Source organism: Ranitomeya variabilis, chromosome 4, assembly GCF_051348905.1.
Source record: "Ranitomeya variabilis isolate aRanVar5 chromosome 4, aRanVar5.hap1, whole genome shotgun sequence".
Taxonomy (NCBI): domain Eukaryota; kingdom Metazoa; phylum Chordata; class Amphibia; order Anura; family Dendrobatidae; genus Ranitomeya; species Ranitomeya variabilis.
In genome coordinates, this window is record NC_135235.1 from 650,449,717 (window position 1) to 650,475,014 (window position 25,298).

Sequence of the window (25,298 nt, forward strand, 5' to 3'; positions counted from 1 at the left end):
GAGATGCAGAACAACTGAAAAAATGCTAGAAGAGTGCCTGATGCCATCTGTCAAGCATGGTGGAAGTAATGTGATGGTCTGGGGTTGCTTTCATGCTGGTAAAGTGGGAGATTTGTACAAGGTAAAAGGGATTTTGAATAAGGAAGGCTATCACTCCATTTTGAAACGCCATACCATACCATGTGGACAGTGCTTGATTGGAGCCAATTTCATCCTACAACAGGACAATGACCCAAAGCACACCTCCAAATTATGCAAGAAGTATTTAGGGAAGAAGCAGGCAGCTGGTATTCTATCTGTAATGGAGTGGCCAGCGCAGTCAGCAGATCTCAACCCCATTGAGCTGTTGTGGGAGCAGCTTGACCGTATGGTGCGCCAAAAGTGCCCATCAAGCCAAACTTGTGGGAGGGGCTTATGGAAGCCTGGGGTGAAATTTCTCCAGATTACCTCAGCAAATTAACTGCTAGAATGCCAAAGGTCTGCAATGCTGTAATTGCTGCAAAGGGAGCATTCTTTGACGAAAGCAAAGTTTGAAGGAGAAAATGATTTCAAATAAAAATCTTTTTTTATTATCTTGTCAATGTCTGATTTTCAATTCATTTGGCAACTCGTTTGATTAATAAAAGTATTAATGGAAAACACAAAATTGTCTGAGTAACCCTAAACTTTGGAACCATAGTGTATATTTGACAAACTGTACAACAAAACACATAAGATAGTCAAAGTAATGACAAAGAAGTAAATGAGAAAGTAAGTTAGAACTTACATTTGAATTAAAAAAAATATGCAGTTATTAATATACGAGTTACATGTCATCTAAAAATCTAATGAAATGCAATATTCCTTTAAATATTTCACAGTTGCTTATATATACAGTTGTGTGAAAAAGTGTTTGCCCTCTTCCTGATTTCCTGTTCTTTTACATGTTTGTCACACTTACAGTTGTGGCCAAAAGTATTCTGTCAAGCAATTCTGTCAGATAATACTCAGTTTTTTCCTGAAAATGATTGCAAACACAAATTATTTGGTATTCTTATCTCCATTTAATTTGTCTTAAATGAAAAAACACAAAAAGAATTGTTCTAAAGCCAAATTGGATATAATTCTACACCAAACATAAAAAAGGGGGTGGACAAAAGTATTGGCACTGTTGGAAAAATCATGTGATGCTTCTCTAATTTGTGTAATTAACAGCACCTGTAACTTACCTGTGGCACCTAACAGGTGTTGGCAATAACTAAATCACACTTGCAGCCAGTTGACATGGATTAAAGTTGACTCAACCTCTGTTCTGTGTCCTTGTGTGTACCACATTGAGCATGGAGAAAAGAAAGAAGACCAAAGAACTGTCTGAGGACTTGAGAAAACAAATCGTGAGGAAGCATGAGCAATCTCAAGGCTACAAGTCTATCTCCAAAGACCTGAATGTTCCTGTGTCTACCGTGCACAGTGTCATCGAGAAGTGTAAAGCCCATGGCACTGTGGCTAATAGTAAATAACGTGTGCACTACTGTTCGGATGGTGCTAAGTAGGCTCCCACACCTTAATCTAAATAAAGAGACATTACTGTCTCCTATGCCCGAGCTTCAGTTTAGTACGGTACGTGTCACACTCCCACCTCCTTATACCTCACCCAGTGGACAGATAATGCCTTTATATATCGTATGGTCCTCTTCAGCATGTATTTCGCCCATTCATTGGACCTGTTATCCTATAGATGCTGTACTATTTCTGATTTTCATGACATGTATATACTTCTGTTTATTTTGTTATATTATTTTGTATATTTTTTTTCACCTGTAGTAACTGATGAAGGTCCGTATGATGGACCGAAACGTTTGTTGGGTACTACAATAAAATTTCACATACGCATCAGTTGAGTGCTAGGTTTTTCTTTATTTAGATCATGGCACTGTGGCTAACCTCCCTAGATGTGGACGGAAAAGAAAAATTGACAACGCAAGATTATGCGGATGTTGGATAAAGAACCTCGACTAACATCCAAACAAGTTCAGGCTGCCCTGCAGTCCGAGGGTACAACAGTCTCAACCCGTACTGTTGTGAATTCTGTTCTCGAACTCCCTCCTGTGGTCATGAATGGTACTTCGGCGAGTTCTGTCCATGGACTCCCTCTGGTGGCTGTGAGTGGAGCTGCTGGTTCTGAGGTTCCTTCCTCAGCTGACCTCGTTTAGTCCTGGCTGGCTGCTCTATTTAACTCCACTCAGATCGTTACTTGAGGCCAGCTGTCAATGTCCTGGTACTGGTTCTGATCTCTCTTGGATCTTTCAGATGACCTGTCTACTCCATCAGAAGTTAAGTCCCTGCTAGTTTATTTGTTTATCACTGTTTTCTTGTCCAGCTTGCTATCATGATTTTGCTTTGCTAGTTGGAAGCTCTGGGATGCAGAGTGGCACCTCCGCATCGTGAGTCGGTGCGGGGGTCTCTTTTGCACACTCTGCGTGGTTTTTGTAGATTTTTGTGCTGACCGCAAAGATACCTTTTCTATCCTCAGTCTGTTTAGTTAAGTCTGGCCTCCTTTGCTGAAACCTGTTTCATTCCTGTGTTTGTGACTTCCATCTTAACTCACAGTCAATATGTGTCGGGGGCTGCCTATTTCTTTTGGGGAATTTCTCTGAGGCAAGTTAGGCTTTGTTTTCTATCTTCAGGGGTAGTTAGCTCTTAGGCTGTGAAGAGGCGTCTAGGCAGAGTCAGGTACGCTCCACGGCTATTTCTAGTGTGTTGTGATAGGATTAGTGTTGCGGTCAGCAGAGCTCTCACTTCCCAGAGCTTGTCCTGTATTACTAGTTTGCTCATCAGGTCATTCCGGGTGTTTCTAACCACCAGGTCATCATAACACCGTACTATCCGTCGGCGTCTGAATGAAAAGGGACTGTATGGTAGGAGACCCAGGAAGACCCCACTTCTTACACTAGACATAAAAAAGCCAGGCTGGAGTTTGCCAAAACTTACCTGAAAAAGCCTAAAACGTTTTGGAAGAATGTTCTCTGGTCAGATGAGAAAAAAGTAGAGCTTTTTGGGCAAAGGCATCAACAGAGTTTACAGGAGAAAAAAAGAGGCATTCAAAGAAAAGAACACGGTCCCTACAGTCAAACATGGCAGAGGTTCCCTGATGTTTTGGAGTTGCTTTGCTGCCTCTGGCACTGGACTGCTTGACCATGTGCATGGCATTATGAAGTCTGAAGACTACCAACAAATTTTGCAGCATAATATAGGGCCCAGTGTGAGAAAGCTGGGTCTCCCTCAGAGGTCATGGGTCTTCCAGCAGGGCAATGACCCAAAACACACTTCAAAAAGCACTTGAAAATGGTTTGAGAGAAAGCACTGGAGACTTCTAAGGTGGCCAGCAATGAGTCCAGACCTGAATCCCATAGAACACCTGTGGAGAGATCTAAAAATGGCAATTTGGAGAAGGTACCCTTCAAATATCAGGGACCTGGAGCAGTTTGCCAAAGAAGAATGGTCTAAAATTCCAGCAGAGCATTGTAAGAAACTCATTGATGGTTACCGGAAGCGGTTAGTCGCAGTTATTTTGGCTAAAGGTTGTGCAACCAAGTATTAGGCTGAGGGTGCCAATACTTGTGTCTGGCCCATTTTTGGAGTTTTGTGTAAAATGATCAATGTTTTGCTTTTTGCTTCATTCTCTTTTGCGTTTTTTCATTTAAGACAAATTAAATGAATATAATACCAAAGAATTTGTGTTTGCAATCATTTTCAGGAAGAAACTGAGTATTATCTGACAGAATTTCAGGGGTGTCAATACTTTTGGCCACAACTGTATGGGGTGTCGGCGTACTCAGGATAAAATGCATAGCAATTTGTATGGTGGAATTTCTACTGTTACCCTTGTGAAAATAAAAAAAAAATGGGACTAAAATAACTTTTTTTGTATGAAAAATCCGATTTTTTTTATTTTCACCACTGATCGTTATAATCTTCTGGGAAGCACCTAGGGATCACAGTGCTCACCACACATCCAGAAACATTCTATGAGAGGTCTAGTTTTCAAAATGAGGTCTCTTGCGGGGGCTTTCTACTGTTTAGGCACATCAGGGTACGCTCCAAACAAGACATGACGTCCACTAATGATTCCAGCAAATTTTGAATTCAAAAGTCAAATGGCGCTCCTTCCCTTCCGAGCCTTGCGATGCCCCTAAACAGTAGTTTTCACCCACATATTGTGTATCGATGTACTAAGGAGAAATTGCTCAACAAATTCTATCATGCAATTTCTTCTGATACCTTTGTGAAAATAACACAAATGGGGCTAAATTAACATTTCTGTGGGAAAAATTTCAAGTACCTTTGGGGTTCAAGATGCTCATCACACATATAATAATTATAATTTTATTTATATAGCGCCAACATATTCCACAGCGATTTATAAATTATAGATGGGATTTGTACAGACAATAGACATTACAGCATAAAAAAATCACAGTTCAAAATAGATGCCAAGAGGAGTGAGGACCCTACATCCAGAGTAATTCCTTAATGTTTCAAGTTTCCAAAATGGTGCCACTTGTGGGGGGTTTCCACTATCTAGGCACATCAGGGGCTCTCCAAAAGGGACATGGGGTCCTCAATTCCAGCCAATTTTGCGTTCAAATAGTCAAATGGTGCTCCTTCCCTTCTGAGTTATGTGAGCAAACCAGGAAGTGTTTTTTGTGTGTATAAGACAGAGATATTGGATCTGCGCAGTCTGTTTTTAGCAGAATCCATGGTATAGGTAGTTATTTTTGCACAGTATGTGGTGCGCCCTCCTTACAGGGAGAAGGCATCATTGCTCCTCTCTATTATTCTTGTTGTTCTCCTCTATCCTCCTTTTTCTCTGTCACTCTTTCTCTCCTCATTCTTCTCTCCCGCTCTCCTCTTTCTCCACACTTCTCTCTCTCCACTCCCCTATTCTCCTCTCTCTCTTCTCCACACCTCTTCTCCTCCCTCTTCTCCTCACCCTCTCTCTTTCTCCTCCTTCTCCACTCCCCCACCACACCTATTCTCCTCCCTCTTCTCCTCTCTCTCTCTCTCCTCCTTCTCCACTCCCCCACCACACCTATCTCCTCCTTCTTTTCCTTCTCCACCCCCATCCCTCCTCCTCTCTCCACCTCCTTCTGCACACCCTGATTCTCCCCGTTTCTCTTCACCACACCTTTCTGTCTCCCTCTATCTCCTCCTTCTCTTTCTCCACACCTCTTTCCTCCTTCAATCAACCCCTCCTCCTTCTTCTTCCTCCTCTTTCTTCCTCTTCGTTGCCGGCTGGGCCAACGCCCAATTCAAACAATATGGTGCTTACAGCACAAGGTTCCCCTTTCTATGTCCCTGGCACAATCCAGCCATTGGCAGTTGTCATATTGGGGAAAGAAAGTGAAAATCCCCCTAAACAAAAGGCAGCAGACAGCTCAGCCCTGGGTGCAGAGGGGGAGGAATGATATCACCATGTATTGATAATGTACAACTTCAGCACCGGTCAGAGCTGCCTACATTCACACCAACATAGAACTATAAGCCTAATCCATCATAGCTTCAGCAAGGGGGGAGACATCCTCACATAAAAAAGCAACTTCTAAGTCCAAAATCAGCCAGTGTATGACCCCAGTACAAGCTATCACAACTATTCCTGTGATGAAGATGAAGAGGGAACATCATACATGCTGTCCAGTACTAGAAAAAGAAACCCACAGGCACCAAGAATGCAGGGGCAGATACAGGCACCACCATTACACTAGGTGCACTGCACTTCAAGTCAGGTGACAATCTTTCAGACCCAGGGATGCATCCCATGCCATTTTACAGAAGAATGTAGCAGAACCAGCGAAAATATGCAGCCACCTGGAATGATTTCTGGGCCATGAATGGAAATAGAAGCAGGTGATGCACTCTGGCCAATCATGAAGGAACAATTCAAACTTCCAGCAGAATTAGATGTACACGCTTGGGAGTCAGGGCCACAGCTAATTGAACAGCTCAGAGAGTGGGCCAAAGGCAGATTGGCAGGACAAGCCAAAACCAAGAGCTAAGATAAGACAGAGTCTGTAAAGAAGTTTCATGGCAGCGTAATGCAAGTATTCCAAGACTTGGGTTTCACCATTCATGACCAGATACACAGGCAAATGTTGGCACAGGCCTTTGTGCATGGACTGAGACAGCCAATTAGGAAACCACTGATAGTGGCTAGGCCTGAGAACAGTTCAATGGCAATGGATTGACCCAGCAAAATGTTTTATGTGCGCCTCGGAGACTGTTTATTGCCAATTGTCACCAAAACTGCCGCCATTATAGCACCACAAAGAGCGCGAAGAAGGAAACGGGTGCCGTGCTGCTAAGACGCCGGAAGGGGAGCCAGAGGTGAAGATGCTGCAAAGTGCCGAGCGACACACCGGAAGAACCCTGCAGACTCCAGAGAGGAGACACCGACCTCAAAAAGGTTAGCAAAAGGGAGAAGCTATGTCAGAACAGGGGGAAGAAGTGACGGCAGATGCAGCCGCAGCCCCTGTAATGCCCCAAGACCTTGGGTTGGATGCAGCCGCCGGTCTCACGGCACCCCCAGGCCTCGCCACTGACGCACCTGCAGGCCCCATCTTACCACTGCAGCTCCAATCAGCAGGCCGGACCCCGCTGCCACTACAGTACCCATCATGCCGTTGTCCACAGTAGCCAAAGGGATTGAGTCCCAACCAGGGGTGCAGAAGACAGCCCCTCTCATGGTGACCACTGACCTGGAAGCGCAACCACCCTACAAAGACAGAAGAAGTGTCAAGTGTTACATCTGTGGCAAGTTTGGCCATTACCAGAACCAGTGCAAAGCACCCACACCCCCGAAGAGACTGGACCTATGAACCCAAGAGTTGGTCCAGAGAAACAGGTCAAGGAAGAAGTGCAGAAAGCAATGAAGTACCCCGTCCATAGGAATGAGGCAAGCAAGCCAGGTCCACAAGACACTACGCTCCTGACATGTAAAACTTCATCTGCAAGACCAATACCTCAAATTACCCTTAAAGTGGATGGCGTTGTCAGATCCAACGTGGTGCAGCCAGAAGTGTGATGACACCTGTGGAACTCGCTGATCCCACCTGCTTATCAGAATCCTCTGTGCCTCGCATGGGCATTGATGGTCAAGTCAGACATTCTCAGCTTACAAAGTCACTAAGCGGGTGCACTCAAACAGGACACTCTATCCTGCCCCAGTTTGTTGTGTCCAGGACCTTCCACTCAACCTGCTGGGAGTGAACCTACTGCAGATGCTGAAGGCAACCACAGTGTTCCAGGAAGATGGGACAGTGACACTTTCTTCATCCCTGACCCAAGAAGAATCATGCTGGCAGCCCTACAAGAACCTTAAGCAACCGATGAGGCCTACTCACGGAGGTACTGGACGTAGTACCAGAAAGTCTATGGTCTAAGGGACCCCAGGATGTGAGAAAACCTCAAGTTGCCCCAGTACGGGTGTCACTCAAGACAGATACCCTGTACCCTTGTAAGGCCCAGGCCAGGCCTAGAGTCAAGCTGACTCTGACCAACTGAAGGTCTACCTGGAAATAGGAATTATTGTTCCTTTCACATCGCCTTGTAATACCCCGCTTTTCCCAGTCAAGAAAAAGACTGTAAAAGGAGAGTCAGCCAAGTTCAAAATGGTACATGACCTGAGAGCTGTGAATGACGCCACGGTGTTTGAAAAAGAAATTATGCCGAATCCGCACACTCTGCTCTCGAATGTGCCTGTCACAGCAAATGTGTTCACAGTGACCGACCTGGCTAATGCTTTCTCCAGTGTTCCCCTTCATCCGGAAGACCAGTTCCTGTTTGCCTTAACGCACCAGGGGGGACACCACACATGGACAGTGATGCCACAGTGGGCCCAGAACAGCCCTTCACAGTTCACCAAAGCAATGTCCACAGTCCTCACCAACTGGGTCACAGAACAAGCAGAAGTAACGCTGCTACAATCATGGACAATCTACTCCTTTGTGCAGTTGACTTTGACACGTGTAAAGCCCATTCCTTGTATCTCCTACTCTACCTGGCGGAGCAGCACTGCAAGATCTCAAAGAACAAAAGTCCAGTGGTGTCTGAAGCGAGTTACGTTCCAGAGACACTGTATTGCTCACCAGGCGAAACACCTGACAGATGACCGGAAGACCCCAGTGGAGAAGATGGTTCCTCCAGCCACTCAAAAGGTGCTACAGGCCTTCCTTGGTCTAGTTTCGTATTGCAGAGCCTGGATCCCTGATGCCTCAGTCCTAATGCAGCCTCTGTGTGAATACGTCAGCGTGACCCGGTTCCTCCAGACAGATGTGGCCTTCAGTTCGTTCAAGAAGTTAAAAGGCTCTGTAGTCTCAGCGCCAGCACTAGGCCTATCTGACTACGAGAAGCCGTTCAGTCTCTACTTGATGAGAAAAGAAGGCCTTGCTACTGGAGTCCTGACGCAGCTTCAGGGGGAAAGCAGAGACTTTTGGACTACTTTTCAGCTTGCCTGGATCCAGTTGCAAGGGGAGCCTCTTCCTCCCACTTGAGAGCAGCAGTTGCAGCACACGCCCTCCTGGACAGGACTACTGACATCAGTGGAAAAACCATTGGAAATCCTGGCTCTGCATGACATCTCAGCAATCCTCAACCAAACCCAGCCAAAACATCTCTCCACCGCCAGGCATCTTCGCCTCCAGTGCTCTCTACTCCTGCCCGACAATGTCACCATCTCCAGATGCACAGTCCTCAACCCGTCCACTCTACTCCCACTCCCAAGGGGGGATACAGATATGGACCCTCAGATAAAGAGTCTGATCAAAATCTGCATGATATCTTCTGCAGGGATCTGAATTTGCTCCGGACGGATGACCATGATTGCTTCAGAATCATGCAACAGGAAACAGAAGGACTACCCAAGGTGGCAGAAGAGCCACTGACCAACCCAGAGTTGATCCTCTATGTGGATGGCTCCAGATTTGCAGATGATGAAGGAAGATTCCACACGGGATGTGCAGTGACCAGCAATCAAGAGATCCTGTGGTCCAGAAGTCTGCCGCCCAGTCTGTCAGCCCAGGAAGCAGAACTGATAGCGCTGATGAAGGCCTACCAGATGGCAGAAGACAAGACTGAGAAAATGTATACCGATTCATGGCATAGCACACGACTTCGGACCCATCTGGGCTGCAAGGGACTACATGCACAGCAAGCGGAACAACCGTGAAGCATCATGGAGCAATTAAGGACCTGCTGAACGCACTTCAACTTCCAAAAGTGGTGGCAGTACTAAAAGTCAAAGCGCATGGAAAACTAAACACAGTAGAGGCACGAGGCAACAACATGGCGGATATGGCAGCCAAATAAGCAGTCAAAGGAAGACAATATGGAGAAGTGGGAGAGGTCGTAGAGCCGGACGGCTACTACATGACGACTGAAGACAAGAAACCTGACCAAATGACGTCCTGTGATCTGCTCAAAAAGCTGCAAGAGCAAGCCCCAAAGGACAAGAAGGAATGCTGGAGGCAAAAGAGAGCAACACATGAAGAAGGAAGGGTATACTCAATGTACAACAAACCCTGTTTACCCCCGAAGCATGTACCCTATCGTGGTCCAGTGGGCACATGGGCCCACACACAGATTAAAGACACAGATGAATGATCTGATTGGTGCTTACTGGTTCGCTCCAGGGATCCCCAACCTAACAGCCAAGTTCACTAGCAGCTGTCTGACCTGCGGCAAATGCAACCCTGGAAGAATGGAAAGAGTTCCCACACATCGTCTTGCCAGACCACTGTACCATTCCAGAGGATCCAGATAGACCACATCCAGATGCCGCCAAGTGGAGGTTTCGAATATGCCCTTGTGGTCGTGGACATGTTCTCAGGATGGCCAGAAGCTTTCCCAGTGAGGAACCAGTCAGCAAAGACTACTGCAAAGAAGCTACTCTCAGAGACGAGATGTGCAGCTATGGGGGCCCAGAAGTGATAGAGAGTGACCAGGGACCCGCATTCACAGCAAATCTCACACGGAGAGATCTGGTCAGCAGTAGGGTCAGACTTAGGCCTACACACTCCCAATCACACTACTCAGTGTTAGGCACACTCCCAGAGGCCCAGAAAAGCTGTTACCATATGAAATTTTATTTGGGTCTAGTCCCAGGTTAGGGGTATCCTTTCCCTCAGCAGCTGATTATGTAATATGATACTTTGTCTGTTTATGTAATTGAACTCACCAAGAAACTTGCTAACATCCATTCTCGAGTTTTTTTCTTCATTGCCAGATCCAGATTCAGTGTACGGTATGCATTCCTAGAAGCCAGGAGACTGGGTGTTGGTGAAAAAGTTTGTAAGGAGAACACCACTCGATCCCAGACTTGATGGTCCTGTTCAAGTGCTGCTGATGACACCAAACTCTGTGAAACTGGAGGGAAGACCCACTCGGATCCACTCATCGCATTGCAAGAAAGCTCCCCTACCAGAAGATGACACCCAAGCCAGAATGATGTTGTGGATGCCCTGCCTGACCGAATAGATGACCTACCTGATAAAGACTACACATCGCTCACTACACATGCTGTTGACTAAGAGACTGATTGCAGTGAACCCCCGTTAGGGACAGATCTCCTGACCGCCAATTTGCAAAAAGTCTGTACGGAGTGGGGCGCAGGTGTTAGGCTTGTGTCAGTTTGCCAACAGCACAAAAGAGTTGCAGCGCTTTGGGACAGGAGGCTAGGATTAGGGCAAGTGATATCTAAGGGGGGCTTGTGATAGAAATATATATATCATGTAGATCTCACTTGCATGTATACTGCTCTATAATCATATATACTCATATGCTCACAGCTAATATATACATTATAATCAATGGCTTAAAATGGCTGACAATGAACTGATATAAGCCAGACAGATTGTATGGGGTTTTCCATCTCAAAAGCGGAACTTGGGTCAGATGTTTCAACTCTGTCCTACATGCAGAGAGCTACATTTTAGTTGCTTGGTCAGCAGTCATATGAGCATTAATCACAATATTCCATATATGTTTAGATAACTAATGACAGAGGAGCTAGACAATATGGTAATTAACTAACCACCCCTAACAACCCCTAACCACTCCTTTCTATTTGCTATCATAAAAACTATGTATGTACAATAAAGTATCAGTATTGATGGAATGTTATTGACACAACATGGTGCGCAGTCTCATTCCTTGAGCGCTCAAAATACTCAGTCTTATTGGGAGCAGCCACAGCACACACAGGGATAAATGTATCCAACCCAAAAATTTCCATATCACTGCTGTGCGCCCAAATAGTATAGAAAGCAAGGGCAGTAATGAAACCCAAAACAATCAAATTGGTATTAGCAGCTTGGGACAAGTTAAAATATAAATCTTTATTGAGTTACTATTTAAACTCCCAAAATACAAGACATTTAAAGTGCAAATGTGCCAAAACAAAAATAGTGCAAATATAAGACCTTATAGCAGTATACCACCATATAACTTTGTATCCGGTATTTAGTACACTGTCGCCCCTTATACACAATTCTTAACTTTTCTCTGAACAAATATAGCACAGAAAGAGGATTCAGAGATCCTCCAAAAAAAAAACAAAAAAAACACTATAACAAGGCAGAGATGCTTACCTGCCCAGGCCTCCAAACAAATGCACTACAGGATGCAGTGGACCCATGTGGTTAAGATGGCGGCAACACAGGTGCAAAAATACCGATGAGACAACCTCTCACAGCCTGCCAATCCCAGCAGGGGGTGGCTGCTTGATATGTAGTTGCACAAAGACTTATATGTGCAAATATGGGATGCATATGGTGTCTGTTCACATGGGATGCATCTGGATAGCGCTGAGCAGCCCGCCTGATCTAATAGGCTGTTAACCTGGAAGCTGTGCTTTTCCATTGTGTGAACAGCGCCACATACAAGTCTTCTTTGTGCAATTACATATCAAGCAACCACCCCCCATTGGGATTGGCAGGCTGTGAGTGGATGTCTAATCGGTATTTTTGCCCCTGTGTTGCCGCCATCTTAACTACATGAGTCCACCGCATCCTCTCTGCCAGGAATAGTCTTATGTCCGTGTATGGGGTGGTACCGGATCTTGTGTATCCCATAGATCTCCACAGTTGCCTATAGCATGCGGTCTGTGGATTCGTACACATCAAAATTCACATTCAAATATACACAGGGTCCCAGTGATATCCATGTGTACTCTGTATTTAATAGATTCCCATGTATGAAAAAAGAACACATATATCATATACATGATTTCTCTCTCTCCATGTCCACAGGATTCTTTTTGCATAACTGAAATATTGAGTACAGCATAAGCCATCAACTGTACCATGTAGTGCAGTTGATAAGTTATGCTACTCCTTGAGGGGGTGACAGAAAAAAACCTTAAATATCCTCTTAAAAGCTCTCTACTAACCTATATCAAGCCTGCTACAAGTGGAACATATGGCGGTATTTCCGCTGCTAGAATTGCATAGCGACAAGAGAACTGATCTTTACATCACGTCTTATTCAAATAGTTTCTGCAACAGATATTACCCCACTTGGGAAAATAGAATTCATCTACAGTGGGTAGTATTCAGACCCCTTTATATTTTTCACTCTTTGTTTCATTGCAGCCATTTTGGTAAATTCAAAAAAGTTTATTTTTTCTCATTAATGTACTGCACCCCATCTTGACTGAATAATCACAGAAATGTAGGAATTTTTGCAAATGTATTAAAAAAGAAAAAACTGAAATATCACATGGTCATACGTATTCAGACCCTTTGCTCAGTATTGAGTAGAAGCACCCTTTTGAGCTAGTACAGCCATGAGTCTTCTTAGGAATAATGCAATAAGTTTTTCACACCTGGATTTGGGGATCCTCTGCCATTCTTCCTTGCAGATCCTCTCCAGTTCCGTCAGGTTGGATGGTGAACCTTGGTGGACAGCCATTTTCAGGTCTCTCCAGAGTTGTTCAATTGGGTTTAGGTCAGGGCTCTGGCTGGGCCAGTCAAGAATGGTCACAGAGTTGTTATGAAGCCACTCCTTTGTTATTTTAGCTGTGTGCTTAGGGTCATTGTCTTGTTGGAAGGTGAATCTTCAGCCAAGTCTGAGGTCCAGAGTACTCTGGAAGAGGTTTTCATCCAGGATATCTCTGTACTTGGCCGCATTCATGTTTCCTTCAATTGCAACCAGCCATCCTGTTCCTGCAGCTGAAAACACCCCCATAGCATGATGCTGCCACCACAGTGTTTCTCTGTTGGGATTGTATTGGGCAGGTGATGAGCAGTGCCTGGTTTTCTTCACACATACTGCTTAGAATTATAACCAAAAAGTTCTCTCTTCGATTCATCAGACCAGAGAATCTTATTTCTCATAGTCTAGGAGTCCTTCATGTGTTTTTTTTTTATCAAACTCTATGTGGGCTTTCATATGTCTGACACTGAGGTTAGGCTTCCGTCGAGCCATTCTGCCATAAAGGCCCAACTGGTGGAGGGCTGCAGTGATAGTTGACTTAGTGGAATTTTTTCCCATCTCCCTGTGGAACTTTCTCTGCATCTGTGGAACTCAGCCGCAGTGAACTTGGGGTTCTTCTTTACCTCTCTCACCAAGGCTACTCTCCCACGACTGCTCAGTTTGGCTGGACGACCAGGTCTATGAAGACTTCTGATGGTCCCAAACATCTTCCATTTAAGGATTAAGGAGGCCACTGTGCTCTTAGGAACCTTGGGTACTGCAGAAATTCTGTTGTAACCTTGGCCAGATCTGTGCCTTGCCATAATTCTGTCTCTGAGCTCCTTGGCCAGTTCCTTTGACCTCATGACTCTCATTTGGTCTGACATGCACTGTGAGCTGTAAGGTCTTATATAGACAGGTGTGTGCCTTTCCAAGTCAAGTCCTATCAGTTTAATTAAATGCAGCTGGACTCCAATGAAGGAGTAGAACCATCTCAAGGAAGATCACAAGGAAATGGACAGCATGTGTTTTAAATATGAGTGTCTGAGCAAAGGGTCTGAATACTTATGACCATGTGATATTTCAGTTTTTCTTTTTTACTAAATTTGCAAAAATTACTACATTTCTGCATTTTTCAGTCAAGATGGGGTGCAGAGTGTACATGAATATGAATAAAATGAACATTTTTTAATTTACCAAAATGGCTGCAATGAAACAAAGATTGAAAAATTTAGAGGGGTCTGACTACTTTCAATACCCACTATATATATATATATATATATATATATATATATACATATATATATATACACACCACATGACACACAGAGGGGGACTCTCTTCTTTCACTCGACTCGGAGGGTCTACGTGCAACTGTTGATGCTTCCTGTTCATATAGCAACTTGGGCCTACGCAGACAGAGGAGCTGACATGTACTCCTGTGGACTACTGTAACTTGGATGGACACTCATGGACAAGCAACTGATAAAATTTCTATTCAGGATCCAGAAAAAGATGGATGAACTTTAATCTAATGAGCTAATTATGTACGAATGGACAATCTCTTTGTAATTACATCACATATTTTATATTTTGCTGCAATGATTCTTTTTGGTGGACAATCTAATAAACCACCACATTTTTTATAAGAATTATTGTGTCATTTTCTTTAGGATGGGTGCCCACGAGCCGGAACTAGCAGCGCTTGGGCCGCAGTACATGTTGGATGCATCCAAATCCCTGCCGTCTGTGGAAACTAGCATCTCCGCAAGAGAAATTGACATCCTGCGGTCTGGAAATATGTGCCGCATGTCCATCTCCGCAGGTAAGCCGTGGGCGTCTGTGTACACATAGTGGACATGGGATTTCTTGAAATCCCATCCACTATGCTGTAACATCTGGCCACTGCGGGTATGACACTGCATAAGTACGCAGCGTCATACCCGCAGCAACTACGGCCCTGGGCACATACCCTTAAAGTATCGCATCTAGTAAGAAGTCCTGAATAAAAAAAAATATACAAAATATACATATTTATCAATAGTGACTGCAGAGGGTTATATGAGGGATGGCACTACCTCTTTCTCCTCATAGACCACCCACAATTGTGCACTGTCAGTGACTGCTATGGAAACCTCAGGCCAAGTAACAACCTCAATGTGAATTATATTAATATTATGCTTATTTAGCAGAATAGCGATAACTTAGTCCCCAATGTTATTTATATGTAGCATTACTATTACCTTACTGCAGGGTATATGATTATTTAGGTTTTTTCTTGGGTTTTGTCTGTGAAATGGCCACAGTGTGAACTTGCTCTTACACTCTGCACATATAACCGCTTATAGTCCGGCTCCTTTGGTTGGTTTTGCTGTAATTTATTGTGCTCTGTACAAACGGGTGTAGCCCCCCTTTTCTGAGCTTAGTATTTCATCTGTATAGCTTCCCATGGATGTCTCCGTCAGGCCTGTATCCTGCTCTGCCCTTATTCACATTGAGTTCATATGATACAGGGTAAGGTTTTAATACTTGACATAGGTTAGGAGCGTCCCTATGGGTACATCTTGTCGTGGTGGGATGACTTTTATGCATTTTTGATGAAAAAAGCGTTATCTAAGTATCCTATGTTATTTACATGTACGATTACAATTTACTTTGTCTGGGAAATGGCCACAGTGTGAACGTGCTCTTACACTTTGCTCATATACCAACTTATAGTCCGACTCATTTCTTTGGTTTTGAGTCTAATAAACCGGCAATCAGATAAGTCAAGGTTGAAGTCCCGAACTGGGACAAATTATTAAAAAAAACAAAGTTTGTAAAAATAGATATAAAAAACCCTCCACAAAATAAAATAAAACAGAAAAATGTTGAGTCATTATATAGTTGTTTGCTATGCAAACATAAAAATAGACAAGAGAGGAACACAGACTTCTTCTATTTTACATCTTTTTCACACATATTACGTGCAAAATGTCCTGAAAAATATTTAGTCACTAAAAACACTGTTGTTATGTAAAAACAAAAAAGAAAAGAAAAAAAAAGGACACGTACTGAGAATCGCCACTTCCAGAACAAACCGATCTATAAAAGGCTCCCATTACTTATCCTATATGATGAACACTGTAAAAATATAAAACACGTAATAAATAAAGATTTTATATCATCCTGATACACAAAATACTCTGCACACATCTCAGACATGGCTCCGCTCAGCATTCATTGTACACACACAGCTCCGCTCCACACACATCCTACATACGGTTCCACTCCACACTCACACACGGCTCCGCTCCGTACACCTCGTACACACACGGCTCCGCTCCGTACACCTCGTACACACACGGCTCCGCTCCGTACACCTCGTACACACACGGCTCCGCTCCGTACACCTCGTACACACACGGCTCCGCTCCGTACACCTCGTACACACACAGCTCCGCTCCGTACACCTCGTACACACGGCTCCGCTCCGTACACCTCGTACACACACAGCTCCGCTCCGTACACCTCGTACACACGGCTCCGCTCCGTACACCTCGTACACACACTGCTCTGCTCCGTACACCTCGTACACACACGGCTCCGCTCCGTACACCTCGTACACACACGGCTCCGCTCCGTACACCTCGTACACACACGGCTCTGCTACATCCACCCTGTAAACCCCTCCTGACCCCACACAGAAACTTCCCCTCATCCAGCACCATGACAACCAGCACAGCAGAGTCCTGCACACACTGAGGCCCCTGATCATGTGACCCCTGACTCCTCCCCTCCTGTGACCTCATCACAGGTCCTGTGCGCACAGAACAGCCATATATGTGGTGTGCGGCTCTGCAGGTGGAGGTAGGTGCTGGAGATTCCCCATTACTAAGAACTATAACGCTTTCTTCCCTCTCCTCTGATAGATACATACGACCCAACTATGAATAACCAGAAGTCAGGAAACACATATTGCTCCCATAGTACAGCGCCCCTGTCTGACACACAGTATAATGCCCCCACAGTGCCTCCATCCCCCCACACACAGTATAATGTCCCCACAGTGCTGCCATCCCCCCACACACAGTATAATGTCCCCACAGTGACACATAGTGCCGGATGTCATCTGCGATAGTCAGCTGACACCCGGCCCCGATCGGCCGCGCTCCCCCCCGTGAATACGGCGGATCGGTGATGACGTACTATCCCGTTGGTGGTCACACGGACCCATACCACCTCGACCAGATAGTACATCATATGTCAGAAAGGGGATAAAAGGAAGATGAGAGACACCGGACCGAACAATGCAGACGAGCTGAAGGCTGCTATCAAAGCAACCTGGGCTTCCATAACACCTCAGCAGGGTCACAGGCTGATCGCCTCCATGCCACGCCGCATTGATGCAGTAATTGATGCAAAAGGAGCCCTGACCAAGTATTGAGTGCAGTTACTGAACATACATTTCTGTAGGCCAACATTTCGGATTTTAAAATCATTTTTCAAGCTGGTGTTATAAAGTATTCTAATTTACTGAGATAAAGGATACTGTCTTTTGGGTAACTCAGATTTACAGTTATCAACCAAAAGTTTTCTTGTTTTTTTTTTTTTTAAAGTGTGATTTCTTCAGTCTGGTTGTTTGGATGCCATTTTCCTGGTGATTTTAGTAAACCGGAAGCAAATAGTTGTCAGCTATAAGGATGGAAATTGTGTTTGACATTGTTTTATCCCTGTATGTGTTAGTTTTCAACATTTGCTGGGACAAATGTTTTGCATATTTTGTCATGGGTAGTCGAATTTTGCCTAAAATTATTATTTTTTTGTTTGTGTTTTTTGGTTAAAACATGGCAAAGCCCAAGCCAAATTTATCACAAGATGTCAGGAAGCTTATTCTGAGAGTGAAGTCGGGCAAAAGCCAAAAAGAGGTAGCTATGGATTTCAAGTGCCCTCACAGTCAAGTGTCACATATAATAAAGAAATAAAAAGGAGAAAAAGAAGGTTATGGAACAGCTGACAAACCTAGAAGTGGACGACCACTGAAAACTGCCTCCAAATTTGATCACATTATTAAGAAAAAGTCAGTGTCTGATGTCCATAAATGTGCTGTACAGATTTTTCACAAAATGAACAAAGAATATGGGGTCAAAGTGAGTTGCTAAACTGTGGTATGATGGCTAAGAGCAGTAGGTTTCAATGCTCGAGTTCCAGTCAAGAAGCCTTTTATCTCAGCAATGAACCGGAAGATCCAACATGAGTTTGCCAAAGAACACATCCAATGGAAAGAGTCAGATTGGTCTAAAGTGTTGTGGTCGAATGAATCCAAGTTCAATCTGTTTGGTAGTGATGGCAAGCACTATATATACCGCCCAATTGGAAAACGTTATTATGTAAGGTACCAAACACCTACAGTGAAACATGGTGGTGCCAATGTCATGGTTTGGGGCTGCTTTTCTACATCTGCGATTGGCCCATAGAATTTATGGAAATATGAATGCTGCCATGTACAGGGTGTGATGCAGTGACCCCTGTTACAGGTAGGGGGTGCTGCATGGATTCAGAATTCGCACGGAGGCATTGCAGTTGCAGGCATAGCTATGATGGTGAGACAACATCCGGCATTATTGTAAATGGCTGGTATGTGTCGCAGAGGAGATCCTCTGTGCTGTAAGCCGATAATGTTGCTCTGGGACCTGTAGTCCCACAAGTATTGGTTTTCTTTAAAGGGAGGCTTATAGGGTTAGTCGGAGAGCTGGGCGGGTCTGACTAACCACACACCTCCCACCTTTGGGAGTGGATACAAGTAGATAATGTGACCATGGTATGGTCACATGGTCTCTCTCTGCTTGGAAGGTCCTGTGTGTGGATCGGATTCCTGGGAAGCACATGGTGGAGACATGTGCCTGCAGAGACCGTGACAGCTATCTGGGTCAGGGTAAGCTACTGTCCTTCGATGGGTCTGGAACTGATTGATGTGTACCTGCCAGGCAAGTCGGGACCCATGTGATGCCAGCCGGTGAAAACCTGCAACGCTGTCAAGCAGGTAATCCAGACTGTGTGTGTTTAGCTCTAGAGCATGCCTGAATATTGGATTCTACCGAGTATGATTACAGTTCTGATGGAGCAGAGCCATTTACTTGTTACTTGTTACTTTGTGTTTGTGTCGCTGGGGTTTAAGGAGCATTAAACCCAGTTGAACTTTTAAAGGAAATACAGTCTTACTGTGTGTGTTATATCGCTGCCAAGCGAGTATTCTCCAACCCATTAGTGATCGCTGCATCACAAGGGATACATAATTACATAATTACATTGTTATATTGGTTGAAAAAAGATCTAGGTCCATCAAGTTCAACCCTTCTCCACCAATTGTACATTTGTCACTAATTTACCTATAACCCACAATGTTATGTGTATCGAGGAAATCATCCAGCCCTTTTTAAAAAGCTGCTATAGTGTATGCCATTACTACCTCTTGTGCTAGGGCACTCCACAGTCTGACGGCTCTAACTGTAGAGAAACCCTTTCCTTTTTAGCTGCTGGAATTGCCTTTCTTTCATTTGTAATGCGTGCCCCCTGGACTTATTCCATCCAAAGACCATACTAAGGACATGTGTCAGGATGAGGATATGCACACAAATTACTAAGCAACAGTCTTTAGAACAACACTCCAAATGCCTCCTCAAACTACCAAACCTCCAACTCCAGACCCAGGCTGTTCAGAACTAACACTGGCAATCTCCGCTTGCCAGAGACGAGTGTATGTAGCGTGTGGGAGTGTCCAACACTGAACAGCTGAGACCATCAAAGCAGGAAAGCTACCTGGAGCTCTCAACTGAACAAGTTAACCTCTGCACTGCTAACAGAAACCTGAACTGTATAATATAAAGGTAAAGTGCTTCTAATCAGTGCAAACCCTAAACTGACACCGCAACTAGAAGTAGCCGTGGGGTGTACCTAACATGTCCTAGACACCTCGACACAGCCGGAGGACTAAATACCCCTATAGGTGGAAATGGGAATTCTATCTTGCCTCAAAGCAGAACCCCAAAGGATAGGCAGCCCCCCACAAATATTGACTGTGAGTATAAGAGGAAAGACACACGCAGGCAGAAAATCAGAATTTAGCAAAAGAGGCACTTCTAGCTAAATAGAAAAGGATAGGACAGAATTCTAAGCGGTCAGTATTAAAATCCTAAAAATATCCACAGCAGAAAATACAAATATACTACATCTAACTAAAGACATAGCAAGTATATCTGCAACTCCTGAGAATCCAGCATGACTGAAAAATCCAAACAAAGTCTAAGCTGGACAAAAACACAATGAATTGCACTGAATTGCAAAGCACACTGCATGTGTGCACAGAGACAAAAAAACAGACACTTATCTTAGCTGAATTGGCAGCAGAGCATGAGGAACCAGAGAGAGATGCAATCCCTCCAAGAACAATGGACAACTGGCCAGGAGTAATGGATCCTGCACACCTAAATACCTAGTAGAGCTGCAATCAGCAGAAACACCTGCCCTGGATTACAACCCCAAGACAACTGCACTGCCACTAACAACCACCGGAGGGAGCCCAAGAGCAGAATTCACAACAGTACCCCCCTCTTGAAGAGGGGTCACCGAACCCTCACCAGAGCCCCCAGGCCGATCAGGACGAGCCAGATGAAAGGCACGGACCAAATCAGCAGCATGGACATCAGAGGCAAAAACCCAAGAATTATCCTCCTGGCCATAACCCTTCCATTTGACAAGGTACTGAAGCCTCCGCCTCGAAAGGCGAGAATCCAAAATCTTCTCAACCACATACTCCAACTCCCCATCAACCAACACAGGAGCAGGAGGATCAACAGAGGGAACAACGGGCACCACATATTTCCGCAATAAAGATCTATGGAAAACAATATGGATGGCAAGAGGCCGGAAGGGCCAAACGAAAAGACACCGGATTGATAATCTCAGAAATCCTATAAGGACCAATAAACCGAGGCTTAAACTTAGGGGAAGAAACCTTCATAGGAACATGACGGGAAGACAACCAGACCAAATCCCCAACCCGAAGCCGGGAACCAACACACCGACGACGGTTAGCAAAATGCTGAGCCTCCTCCTGAGACAACACCAAATTGTCCACCACATGAGCCCAAATCTGCTGCAACCTGTCAACCACAGAATCCACACCAGGACAATCAGAAGGCTCAACCTGCCCCGAAGAAAAACGAGGATGAAAACCAAAATTACAAAAGAAGGGCGAAACCAAGGTAGCCGAACTAGCCCGATTATTAAGGGCGAACTCGGCCAATGGCAAGAAAGCCACCCAATCATCCTGATCAGCAGACACAAAGCATCTCAAATAAGTTTCCAAAGTCTGATTAGTTCGCTCGGTCTGGCCATTTGTCTGCGGATGAAATGCAGAAGAAAAAGACAAATCAATGCCCAGCCTAGCCAAAACCTAGAAACAAACTGGGAACCTCTGTCGGACACAATATTCTCCGGAATACCATGCAAACGAACCACATGTTGAAAAAACAACGGAACCAAATCAGAAGAGGAAGGCAATTTAGGCAAAGGCACCAAATGAACCATCTTAGAGAACCGGTCACAAACCACCCAGATAACCGACATCCTCTGGGAAACCGGAAGATCTGAAATAAAATCAATAGAAATATGCGTCCAAGGCCTCTCAGGGACCGGCAAAGGCAAAAGCAACCCGCAAGCACGGGAACAACAAGGCTTGGCCCGCGCACAAGTCCCACAGGACTGCACAAAAGAACGCATATCACGCGACAAAGAAGGCCACCAAAAGGACCTACCAACCAAATCTCTGGTACCAAAAATACCAGGATGGCCTGCCAACACAGAACAATGAACCTCAGAAATCACTCTACTAGTCCATCTGTCAGGAACAAACAGTTTGCCCACTGGACAGCGGTCAGGTTTGTCAGCCTGAAATTCCTGCAGAACCCGTCGCAAATCAGGGGAAATGGCCGAAAGGACCACCCCTTCCTTCAGAATGCCGACCGGTTCCAGTACCTCAGGAGAATCAGGCAAAAAACTCCTAGAGAGGGCATCAGCCTTAACAGCCGGAAGATACGAGACCACAAAATCAAAATGGGAGAAAAACAAGGACCATCGAGCCTGTCTAGGATTCAGCCATTTGGCAGACTCGAGGTAAATCAGATTTTTATGATCGGTCAAGACCACAATGCGGTGCTTGGCTCCCTCAAGCCAATGTCGCCATTCCTCAAACGCCCACTTCATAGCCAACAACTCCCGATTGCCGACATCATAATTGCGTTCAGCAGGCGAAAACTTACGGGAAAAGAAGGCACACGGTTTCATCAAGGAACCAACAGAATTCCTCTGAGACAAAACGGCCCCTGCCCCAATCTCAGAAGCGTCAACCTCAACCTGAAATGGAAGAGAAACATCCGGCTGACGCAACACCGGGGCAGAAGTAAATCGGCGTTTAAGCTCCTGAAAGGCAGAGACAGCCACAGAGGACCAATTCGTTACATCAGCGCCTTTCTTCGTCAAATCGGTCAGGGGTTTAACCACACTGGAGAAGTTAGCAATGAAATGGCGATAAAAATTAGCAAAGCCCAAAAATTTCTGAAGGCTCTTCACGGATGTGGGCTGAATCCAATCATGAATGGCCTGAACCTTAACCGGATCCATCTCTATAGATGAGGGAGAAAAAATGAAGCCCAAAAAAGAAACCTTCTGCACTCCAAAGAGACACTTAGACCCCTTCACAAACAAAGCATTATCACGAAGGATCTGAAATACCATCCTGACCTGTTTCACATGAGACTCCCAATCATCGGAAAAAATCAAGATATCATCCAAATATACAATCATGAATTTATCAAGATAATTCCGGAAGATATCATGCATGAAGGACTGAAAAACAGATGGAGCATTAGTGAGCCCGAATGGCATCACAAGGTATTCAAAATGGCCTTCGGGCGTATTAAACGCAGTTTTCCATTCATCACCCTGCTTAATACGAACAAGATTATATGCCGACCGAAGGGCAATCTTAATAAACCAACTAGCCCCCTTAATCCTGGCAAACAAATCGGAAAGCAAAGGTAAAGGGTATTGAAACTTGACCGTGATCTTATTCAAGAGGCGATAATCAATACAGGGTCTCAAGGAGCCATCCTTCTTAGCAACAGAAAAAAATCCCGCTCCCAACGGTGAAGAAGATGGCCGAATATGTCCCTTCTCCAAAGACTCCTTAACATAACTCCGCATGGCGGTATGTTCAGGCACAGACAGGTTGAAAAGTCGGCCCTTGGGAAACTTACAGCCTGGAATCAAGTCAATAGCACAATCACAGTCCCTATGCGGTGGAAGGGAACTGGACTTGGGCTCATCAAATACATCCTGAAAATCAGACAAAAACTCTGGAACCTCAGAAGAGGTGGAAGAGGAGATTGACATCAAAGGAGCATCATTATGAACCCCCTGACAACCCCAACTAGTCACAGACATAGACTTCCAATCCAACACAGGATTATGTATCTGCAACCATGGAAAACCCAGCACAATAGCATCCTGCAAATTATGCAACACCAGAAAACAACAATCTTCCTGATGGGCTGGTGCAATGCACATGGTCACCTGTGTCCAAAACTGAGGTTTATTTTTAGCCAAAGGTGTAGCATCAATGCCCCTTAAAGGAATAGGGTTCTGCAAAGACTGCAAGGGGAAATCACAACGCCTGGCAAATTCAAAGTCCATTAAGTTCAAAGCGGCGCCTGAATCCACAAACGCCATGACAGAAAATGACGACAATGAGCAGATCAAGGTCACAGATAAGAGAAATTTAGGTTGTACAGTAACTGAACTAGCGATTCTCTTTGTACGCTTAGGGCAGACTGAAATGACATGAGAAGCATCGCCACAATAAAAACACAACCTATTCTGACGTCTGAATCCTTGTTGTTCCGTTCTAGACAGAATCCTATCACACTGCATAGGCTCAGGCATCTGCTCTGAGGACAACGCCACAGCGTGCACAGTTCTGTGCTCCCGCAAGCGCCGATCAATCTGAATGGCCAGAGACATAGAATCCCTCAGACCAACAGGCGTGGGAAACCCCACCATAACATCTTTAACAGATTCAGAAAGACCCCTGTCATGGTTCCCAATGGCAGGGACTCAGGCAAAAACGGACTAGCTCTAGGAATGATGGAATCTCAGATGACCGCGACGCTGAACCTAACACGCAACTAATAGTAGCCAGGGGGTGTGCCTACGATTATCCCTAGACACCTCGCACCAGCCGGAGATCTAGTTACTCCTAGTAGAGGAATACACAGACCTGGCTTGCCTCCAGGGATACCCCAAAAGTGATAGTAGCCCCCCACATATAATAACGGTTAGGTAAGAGGAAAACACGTACGCAGTATGAATATAGATTCAGCAAAGAGAGGCCCTCTGACTAGATAGCAGAAAATACAAAAGAGGACTTCGCGGTCACCTCAAAACCCTAAACAGCCATCCTGAAATTACTTTAACTCCGTTATCAACTCATGACAACGGAGTAGTAATTTCAGATCACTAGAGCTTCCAGCAGCAAGAGAAATATAAATGCATGCTGGACAAACAAACACAAAAAATGCCAAAGATCCAACTTAGCTGAATTGCAGACTTGGAGCAGGTAGCAAGCAACAGAGGTGCTCTGGTAACATTGATTGCCGGCACTAGAATGACTGAGAAGCCAGACTAAATAGGAAACTCCCAGATTCCTGATGGGAACAGGTGCAAGACAAAAGTCAGCCAGTACCACCAGTAACCACCAGAGGGAGCCCAAACACAGAATTCACAACAGTACCCCCCCCTTAAGGAGGGGGCACTGAACCCTCATGAGAACCACCAGGGCGATCCGGATGCGCCCTATGAAAGGCGCGAACCAAATCAGAGGCATGAACATCGGAGGCAGTCACCCAAGAATTATCCTCCTGACCGTATCCCTTCCATTTAACCAAATATTGAAGTCTCCGTCTGGAAACGCGAGAGTCCAAAATCTTCTCCACAACATACTCCAATTCACCCTCCACCAGCACAGGAGCAGGAGGCTCAACAGAAGGAACAACCGGTACCTCGTACCTCCGCAACAACGACCGATGGAAGACATTATGAATGGTGAAAGATGCTGGTAGGTCCAAACGAAAAGATACAGGATTAAGAATCTCCAAAATCTTATAAGGACCTATGAACCGAGGTTTAAACTTAGGAGAAGAGACCTTCATAGGGACAAAACGAGAAGATAACCACACCAAGTCCCCAACGCGGAGATGATGACCCACACGACGATGACGATTAGCAAACTGCTGAGTCTTCTCCTGAGACAACTTCAA

General features: G+C 45.0%; 2 protein-coding genes across 2 annotated transcripts in view; one reads left to right on the forward strand and one right to left on the reverse strand.

The window, feature by feature from the left end:
* Positions 1-15,634: 15,634 nt before the first annotated feature.
* The window catches only part of LOC143767042 (uncharacterized), a 36,998-nt gene continuing 27,334 nt past the window's right edge, over positions 15,635-25,298 (reverse strand). Inside the window, exon 4 of the mRNA XM_077255064.1 lies at positions 15,635-15,732. Within this exon, the coding sequence (XP_077111179.1) occupies positions 15,635-15,732 (98 nt within the window). The remainder of the gene's footprint in view (positions 15,733-25,298) is intronic.
* LOC143766162 (uncharacterized) overlaps positions 16,712-25,298 on the forward strand; it is a 103,107-nt gene continuing 94,520 nt past the window's right edge. Inside the window, exon 1 of the mRNA XM_077253627.1 lies at positions 16,712-16,794. The gene's annotated coding sequence lies outside the window, so the exon portion shown is untranslated. The remainder of the gene's footprint in view (positions 16,795-25,298) is intronic.